At 24.4% G+C, this 9,974-nt stretch overlaps 1 protein-coding gene across 1 annotated transcript; it reads left to right on the top strand.

Annotated features, from left to right (window-relative positions):
* The first annotated feature begins 329 nt into the window (after nucleotides 1-329).
* On the top strand, nucleotides 330-9,974 carry LOC145844824 (cytochrome P450 2U1-like). The gene is given in 10 exon segments (XM_082952244.1): nucleotides 330-342; nucleotides 4,813-4,982; nucleotides 5,616-5,741; nucleotides 6,864-6,976; nucleotides 7,993-8,108; nucleotides 8,426-8,538; nucleotides 8,766-8,910; nucleotides 9,095-9,252; nucleotides 9,667-9,853; nucleotides 9,856-9,974. Coding segments are annotated over 10 exon segments (1,260 nt in total).

The raw sequence follows: 9,974 nt of genomic DNA, 5'->3' as shown, positions 1-9,974 counted from the left end.
AGATAAAAATGCATAAGTTAAATGAAAAACTTATTATAACTTTAAATTGTATGCAAAACCTTTTATTTGTGAAGCTAATCAGTTTATCAAAGTTGAAGACGTTTCTATATGTAGACAACCCTCAATAGTTTATATAAAGATTAATTTTTTTTTGCCTTGCAAACAGTTAAACATTTATAATTATAACAATAATTAGTTAAAGAATATATAACAAATTCTGCAAATTTTTAATTTTTCTAGAAAATACAGTTTTCGTAACAAAATACTATCGGTAATATGCTTCAGTTGAATCAACTCAACAGTGTTTTTTTTTTGCTTTGAGTTTAGAAATGATGATCGAAGGTTTTTTTGAAGCTTGAGAAAATTTTTAGGTGATAATTGATTTTCGAAAAAATAACGAGAATGTTAAAAATCAACAAGGATAAAATAAAATTTGAGAGCTTTTTTTTTAATAAGCTTATATTAGCTTTTTTGAATGTACTATAAGCAGAGTATAAATTTTATATTTTACAAAAATAAAACATTAAAACATTTATAAATTTTCTAAGTTTTATCATTAAAATTAATTTAGTTTCAGACTTTGCTGTTAATAGTTTTATAAAAGTTTAATTGAAAGTTTGTTTTAACATACACTGAACGTGAATACAAAAAAAAGTTTAAAAGTGTTGGAGACATTAAAAAAAAATTAGCATGAGCTGTAAATAAATTTTTAATAATATTAACAAAAAGGATCACAATTAAAGTTGTAAAAAAACTCGACTTTTAAAGTTTACTTTTCTATAGATTTTCCAACAACTGTGATTAAAAAAAACGTTTATATTAAGCTAAATCAGGGTTTCCCAAGCTTTTTTTTCAAATTGCCCCCTTTAAAGAGGTTAAAAAGGCTATTGCCTCCTCCAACAGACTACCATTTGAAACACCTAATACTTTTTTTTTGCTCTTCATCTGTAAATCAAGAATATCTAGTGTAAGTTTCAAAATATTAACCTACGATTTTTTTTTTGCTCTTCATCTGCAACTCAAGAACATATTATGTAAGTTTAAGAAATTTTGAATAGCCTTTACTCTTTACTTTACTCTTTACTTTACTGATTATCACCCCCCCTCCCCAACTTACTAAAATCGCCCTTAGGGGGAAACCCTGAACTAAATTATTACACTAGTTTTAAGTTGCTGCGTATATAAATAATACAAACAAAATGTTCAGAAAATCAGTACTAAGTTGAGAAAAATAACTTTTTTTAGCTTTTAATAACACTTTTTAAGTATGTAGAGTTTTGATTTATTATATACAAAGGTTTTTATTTCATTCTATACACTAATGCATTTAGTGTGTTTAGTTAGTTATACATTGTGTTGTAAGATGGTATAAAACTTCCGTAAAAAATTAAACAAATTAGTTCTGTAGTTTTTTTTATATTTTTTGAAAATATACCGTTTAAAAATAAGTTCTACTTGTGTCTGTTTCAATGTTTTAGAGTTTTAAGTTTAAGTTAAAGATGTTTTCTTTTCAAATTAATTACCTAATAATAAACTGCAGAAAAAATACTAAGAACTCATCGTAATTAACTAAATGCAAATTAAAAAATATATGTATGTTTAAAATAAATATTTTGAAGCACATAATTCAGTACTTATTTGTATTTTGTTAATTTTAAGAAATAATAAACATTTTAAACCTTATTTTTGATCTAAGATTATTTTTAGTTTTAGTCTTTCAAAGATTGGTTAGTATTTTAAAGCATATTTTTTACTTTAACGCATCAAAAATAGTTAGTATTTTATATTTTACAATAATAATTTTACGTTGCAACTATAAATATACAATAGATTCCTTTTCAAAGTAATTTTCCATTTCTTTTTTGGTAGAATTAAATGCGAATCGTGCTCAAAAAGTCTTTTAAACTCTAATTTAAATAACTAGTAGCAAAAAGTTTTTAAATTTTAATCAATAATTTTCGTAGTTTAACAGCTATTAAGTATAAAGCTGTATTTAAGTTAAATAGATATTTATATCAATGTGGTCGTATTTATTTATTTCAACCAAATTTATTTTCACTCCTGTTTGAGTTTTTTTTATAAATATGCTAGTCATCTATATTTATTTAAAGTATGCAAAAAACTTATTAATCACTTTTTTTTTGTCGTTAGACAAACAAAATACTTGGCCTATATAAAATACTTGGCCTAACAACAGAAAATAAAATCCGACTAGAAACATTTAATTTAAGCGCTCAAAATAAGGGTAGCTGTCTAAATTGTAGGAGCGTACAAAATTGCACGAGTGCACAAAATTACACGAAGATACTTTTGCACGAAGGGTCACTTTAACAAGAGTAGAAAATTCTGCACGGAGACATTTTGCACGGGTTATTTTTTTAGTTCTTTTTTTTAGTTTTTTTTTTACTATCACTGTTACGCCTAACCCTTATTCTCGGTCAGTAACTTTTTTTTTTTCTTAATCCTTTATTAGTTTTTTTTTTTGTTTATTTATATATATATTTGTTTTCTGTATTTTTTACTCTTCTGCAAAAATGTAACTCCTGCAAAATTGATCCTTGGTGCAAAATCGTCTTCGTGCAATTTTGTTCCCTCGTGTAATTTTGTGCCTTCTTGAAAATTTGGCTTCGTGCAATTTTGTGCACTCGTGCATTTTTTTTCTCGTGCAACTTAGTCACCTCGTGCAATTTAGACCCGTTCCCCAAAATAAGATGATAACTGAATAAGTTTTATCTATAAATTTTTTTATTAGAAATTTAATTAAAAAGATGACTTATATTACTGTTATTTATTTCAGAGTATTTTTTAATCATATTAAATAAAATTTACGATACTATAAACAAAGTTATAATATGCCAGTACTTTATAATTTAAGTTTAAAAATTTTGTAAAATAAACTTTTTGGAAAGGTTTAATGTTTAGGTATGAAAGTTCTACTAACTATTTGTATAAGTTTTCAAAAACTTACAAATTGCTATATTAAGTAGGAAATCAAGTAAGTCGTATCCGGGGTCAGAAAAAAATCCAATTCACTACTATTTTAGACAACTGTACAATTTTAAATATCAAATCAAAAAGGCTACAATATAGCTCATAAACAATCTGTCAAGTGAAATAGAAACCGAACTATCATTTAAAAAGCTTTCATCATTTATTAAACATTTTCAATGCAATAAATAAAACGGCTTATTTAAATAGAATCTATTCAAAAGAGTGTTTTGAAAAAACTTACTTTTTTTAAATTTAGTGTCTTATTTTGGAAGATTAAGATTTAATGTTTTATTTTTACATTTAGTGTGTCATCTCATTTTTTTTATCTGTCAATGGATTAATAGGGGCTGAGAACGTTAGATTTAGCCGCAAGCAGCCTGCCAGTTCATCTACCAGGAAAATAGGGTAGTTTTGTAGGATATTGGTGGGAGAAAACAAGCAGATCATGATGAAAGTTGTGACAAGGTGGAAAATATTAGGGAAAATTGTTGAAATTGATCAGACTGAATCAGACTCATTTTTATTATATTTAGTTGAATTTTTTAGAGATACATTTCGTTATAAATAAGGTGATTTTATAAGTTATGGTTTAAAATTAGAAACTTGCTACCATTCTTAAATAATAGTCATATACTTGGATGATAAGTTTTAAGAAATTAAATTTTAGTATAAACAATACTTAAATTGATATTTTTTTAGCTTTTGATAAGTTTAATTATACCAATTAGTTTTAAATAAGTTTGAAATTGTTATAACTTGCAATACAAGCGCAATCGATTGTAATTTAAATTATATTTTGTGAACATTACAAGTAATTCTTTCAAATATTATATGTCATTTAATTAGAGTTCACTTAAGTTTATTCAAATATTAAATCAGCATTTATTGCTGCACAGTATTGTGACAGTCGTCCCACATTTTTTAATAAGTTTGTTAATAATAAACTACTAATACAAAAGCAGTGTACTTCTGTTTAATTTAAAAGTGATGCTTAAAAAAGATTAAACTCAATGTGTACCAATAAAACTCATACAGCTATAATTTATTTTTAAAATTTTAGAATTAAAATATTTTGTTTAAGTTTTATTTTATCTTCTTATTACCTGCCTTAGTGTTTTAAATATTCTGTTACAGATCAACCAGGAAAATAATCTACTACTAATTTTGAATTTCGGTTTAGATAAAACTTATTTTTATAATCTAATAATGATTAAGAGTGTAAAAATTTATTAAGTTTAAACTTTGTCAAGAATTAAATGTTGTTTACTTACTAAACAAAATTTTTTTCATCAAAAACTTAACACAAATCTACATTCATAGGTTTTGGAACATTGTATTTCATAAATTTTTTTATGAAATATTTAAAACCTTATTTTATAGTTTTTTCTCTATAAATTTGTACTTTTATTGAAGGTGCAAAATAGTTTTATACTCAAACACTACAAATAAAAAAAAGTATTTGTTATATTAAAAGTGAGTAATTTAAAGTTTAAACTCCTACAATTATTTTTTATTTATACGTTTTTATAATTTTTTTTTTATTTTATTTTTGCCTCAAGCTTAGATGCTATCAGATTATGCTTTTATCTAAAGTAAAAATGAACATTATAAACTAATGACTTCATTATTCATAAATTGTTTTATAGTATCTAATGTGATTAAATCCTAAAAATTTGATATTTTTTAGTTGATACTATCTTTATAACATTGCTTTTCAATCGACAACAACTTGCTCAATGTTTCTGCTAGTAACTTCTGTCCTTTTCTTGGTTACGGTTCTCCTATTAGAGTATAATCGCCGAATCAAATGTTTCAACAAAGGTAAACCACCTGGCCCTCCATGTTTTCCTGTTGTGGGATCGCTGCCATTCTTGTCACTAAACGGTCAAACAAGTTTCAGAGATTTGGCACTTAGATACGGGCCAGTTTTTTACCTGAAAATTGGAAGCTCTTGGACTGTAGTTTTGAATGACTTTGATTCAGTCGAAGAGGTTCGGTATTAGTTTTATTGATTTGTATAAATAGTTAAATTTTTTATGATTTATTTATGTCGATTGTAGCTTAAAGTAGTATTTAGCATTTCTTATTACTTCATTAATTTCTTTAAGTGTATCAATAAAAGTTTAAATTAAAGATACTTTTTTTAAAAGCTTAAAATTTTTTAACTTGTTTGGTTTTTTTTATGTTTTCCATCTTATAAACAAAAAAAAATTAAGTTTTTGTTTAAGTTCAAAGTAACAATTTCAAAATAATTAAATGATAAACAAAACTAAAACAAAGTAAACAAACTGTACGTTTAGAATTTAAATTATGTTTTACAGATAAGTGTATATAATTTCTTTTAAGTTTACTTTTTAATATGGTATTTAACCTTAACGAAGATACAATCAAAAGTTAAATTGAGATTTACTGTTATTAAAGATATATATCTCAGTATTTTCTAACAACATTTATCACAACAAGCTACAGTTTATTAAGTTTTTTAATACTAAGATATTATTTAAAAAACTTAGCAATGAAAGGTAAAAAAAGTTTTATACGTGTTTATTTTAAACATAACTTCATTAAAAAGTAGGAAGAGTATTACGAATAAAATTTGAGTAATACTTATTTAAACTTTAAAGGCTTTCGTAAAACAATCTTCAAAATTCATTGGAAGAAAAAACAATTTTTTCACTAACTTCGTTGCAGACAATTCTCGTGGAATTTTCTATTTAGACAGTGAGAGCTCCATTTCCCATCGAAAATTTGTGCTGAAAACTTTGTTTGGGTCAATTATATTTCTATATCGTTAAATATTTTTTTGTAAACGTTTTTAGGGTTTACTTTGCCAAAAAGTTATTATAACTAAAGTTTATGAAATTTTTAGTAACTGTTCTTTGTTAGAAATATATATTTAAACAAAAAAGATAACTTTTATATTTTAAAACAATTAGATAGTTTTTGCTAAAATTTTTCGAAAATTAGGTATTGCTTATAGTGATTTTTACAAAACTAATTTTCTGTAGTCTACACAGTTTTTTTTTTTTACAAATACTGATTGGTGTGAAAAGTACATTAAAGTTTTTTTAAGGTTTCAACATAAAACACAGCTTAAGTATGATATTTTAAATAAATAATAAAATTTTCAAACAATAATTAATGTAGTTTTTTTTTGTACAAGCAGGAAAATGCACGATTCTTTTTTTTGTTTATTTCTACTTAAATAATTGTAAACAGAAAATTAAACATAAACAGGTTAACAGTTCGACCACATTTGGAGAAATTTATTTTAAACGAAGTAAATTTACTTCAACAGAAAATTTTTGATAAATGCAACAAAATGTATGATATTGAGGTAAAAACTGTTTGTAATTTTGTTTTAACTTAAACTTGAATTTATTTAAATATCAACATTTGAGTAATATATTTTAATTTGCTTTTTACTAGCATTTAGTACGAAACAAACTACAAAATAATCTAGAAAATTTTTGTGTCATTTTTAGAATTAAAAAAATATGTTATTTTTTAACACAATATTTACTAAACAATCTAATATACAGTTTAAAACAACTTTAACTTTATGTTGAAGCAAACTGTTTCATAAAAGAATTATTTTAAATGTTTAACATTAGTACGTTATCGTAAATTATTGCAAATAAAGTATAGTATAATATGATAAAAACAAAACGACACGTTTTGTATATAAAATATAAAGAATTATAAGAAACTCTGTATTTTAATGTTTATGACAACAAAATTTCCTTGAAAAAATTATAAAACTTAGTTTATGTAAACAAAAAGAGTTTCATAGTTTAAAAAACCACTAAAATTAGTTTTAAAGTAAAGTAACTTTTTGAATGAAGAATGACGGATTTATTTTTACGTAACAGTCGGACATGGTGTCTTCAGTTTCGAACATAATATCGATGATGATGTTTTCATCGAGAGTTGAAGATGAAGGCAACGAGCTCTTGATGGATTACATAGAAACAAGTTGTACGAGGTGACTGAGTTTAAAATAGAATTGACCTAAATTTTTGTTTGTTTAACAAAACAACGTTAAAAATTTTCGTTTAAAAGCATTGATATTTTTTATTGCTTTGTTAAAAACTACTAGGTTTTTAATAAAAAAAATCTTAAAACAATGTGTTTTTTTGTTAGAATTACTTGTATAAAGCTACTAAAGTTTAAAACAGCTAAAATATAAACACTTCTAAAAATTAATGTAGATTTTCTATGTAGCTTTTTCAAAATTTTAACTTCAGATATATACGTATAACTGTCCAAAAAGCTATAAGGTATGTTTACAGGTCAACATACTTAAACATAGTATGTATAAGGTAATAAGATTTGAAATGATAAACAAAAGTTTTTAATAAAATTTCTTAACAATTATAATTAATAAAACATAACTTTTTGTATTAAGGTATTAACATTGGTTTAAAAGAACCTGTAAGTTTTTCTTATCTTCATCATTATTATTATTATTCCACAAAAGTTTGATATTCAAAGAATTTTCTCTTATAGCTTTAAAAATAAATAGGGGTACTAAAAGTACTCATTCTGTTTATATACATTTTAATATACATTTTCGTTAGTAAAACCAATGGTATTTTACCATTTACTACATGATAAGCTTTAGTATGTTTCTATTATAAGTAAACTTACCTTTTAAAGCAAAAAGTTAAATAATACTTTTCTTTTAATCAAGCAACATACTTAACTTATTGTGCACTAAAACTTATATAATTCATCTATAACTTTTTTATGTTTGTCACAAATTTTGAAAAGTTATATGATAAAGTAAATTATAAAAGTAAAAGATTAATCTTCTTAACTTTTCATCATACTTTTCAATCTGTTATTGACTAGTAAAATAAAAACCTTTAGATAGGAAGCAAATATGTCTAAACCTTCTAAGAATGGTAAGATTTAAATGTTTTTAATTATTAAAAGTATTATAATTAAATATAACAGAAGTATGTTGTAATTTATCTGATAAAAGATTATTTTTTCTAGTATTAGAGAAAAAGCAACTGTTTTTAATATACTTTACTCCATGCCTTGGACCAGATTTCTTCCAGGAATTTCTAAGCAAGTGATAGAAATGAAAGAAGGAATGAATGTTGGATATGGTAGTTTTTAAATAATAGTTCGCTATTGAGATAAATCAAATGTGTTTAATATTTATTAACTAAAAGCTTTTTGTTAAATTTGATAGATTAAAGTTCAATTTCATCAAAATTAATGATTTTTTTAAACTACGTACATAATTTATAATATCAGTCTAATATTAAATAGAATATATACGATCTTATGTAGTATTATTTTTAAGACTTTTGAAATGTACAAGTAAAAACAATCAACTTGAAATATAAAAAAAGAAAAAAACTAAAAGTTAATAATTAATTTTTTAGGGTATAAATAACTTAAGTACCAATATTAATTATAGCTGCAATGAATAAGCAAATAAAGGAACATCTTGAAACTTTCGATCCGTCTGACATAAGAGACTTCGTTGATCGTTATATTGCGAAAAATGATGCTACAAATAGACCATTTGATGTTTGTTTCCGTTACAGATGCATTAAAGATTTTATTTAAACTTCATTATGTAAAATCAAACCATTTCAGAAAACTTTGTTAAGAAAAAATAAAAAATACTACTAATCATAATAAATAAGTGCTTTTTTTTTAAATGATTACATTCTTTTATACTTAACTATTTGTACTCGCTTTAAAATGAAATTATATTTCTTAACAAAGTTTAATAGCCTTATTCTTTTAAGCAGAAACGTCAATTGATCCAGTTTTTAAAGGACATATTTGTAGCGGGTACTGAAACAAGTGCTTCGACTGTCAGATGGATTTTGTTAATGGTTACTAAACACCCTGAAGTTCAGAAAAAAATACACGATGAAATTGATCAAACAATCAGTTAGCATGTTTTATATATTAGTATTCAAAACTTTAATCCTTTTAAAACAATTTATTTACAAAATCAAAGTCAAATAGTAAAAAAGTTCTTTTTTTTTTAATTCTAACTATACTTAATATTGATTAATAAATAAACATATATAAAACATTTACAAACTTAATTATGAAACTTTTTCTACTTTAGATAGGGATGGCAACTTATCAAATAATTTAAAATTGCCCTACACTCGCGCCTGCATTCTCGAAGTTATGCGAATGAAGACAATCGTTCCGTTATCTATTCCGAGATTTACCACTTCTGATGCAGTTGTCAGTGGTTACCAAATTCCGAAAGGGACTGAGGTTTGTAAACAAGCTTTTTTTTTTAATCTACACTTTATTTTGTTAAGATTACTGTATTTGCCTTTTTACGAAGGCAAAGTAATTGTAGTTAATTTATTTAGATGGTTATCTATAGTAGTTGTGAAAGTTTTAGTGTAATGTATCAATATTTTTATTAATTAATATTTTTTAAACATTTACAACAATTTTTTTTGTGTAAAAATGATATCTTAAAGTATTAAATAATTTTAAGTACTAACGTATCTTATTTCTTTGACTTATACATTTAATTAACCAAATTGTAGCTTTTTGTATTATAAATTACTCAATTAAATCGTTAATAAATCGTAGTATAAAACAAATTGAGTTCAATATATTAGTAAAATCTGTTACAGTACTAAATATTCATGCAATTTATACCATATTACTTCAAAGGTTATTCCAAACTTGTGGGCAATTAACAACGATCCAGTCTTATGGAAAAACCCAGAAGTATTTGATCCAATGCGTCATATAAATGAAAGCGGCGAATTTGTTTCGAGCAGGAAAATAATCCCGTTTTCATTGGGTGGTAGAAATTGTCTAGGTGCAACTTTGGCTAAAATGCAAGTATTCCTGTTTATGTCGGAATTTTTCAAAAGTTTAGAGTTAGTCCGAATTCTGAAAAAGTTCCGGATCTGACAGAGTTCCCAGGGTTTATTAACTCTCCTAACCCTTACAACTTTGTGTTTAGTTTAAGATGA

Source organism: Thalia democratica, chromosome 9 (assembly GCF_965202585.1).
Source record: "Thalia democratica chromosome 9, ktThaDemo2.hap1.1, whole genome shotgun sequence".
NCBI lineage: Eukaryota > Metazoa > Chordata > Thaliacea > Salpida > Salpidae > Thalia > Thalia democratica.
This window is presented reverse-complemented; position numbering and strand designations above follow the sequence as displayed.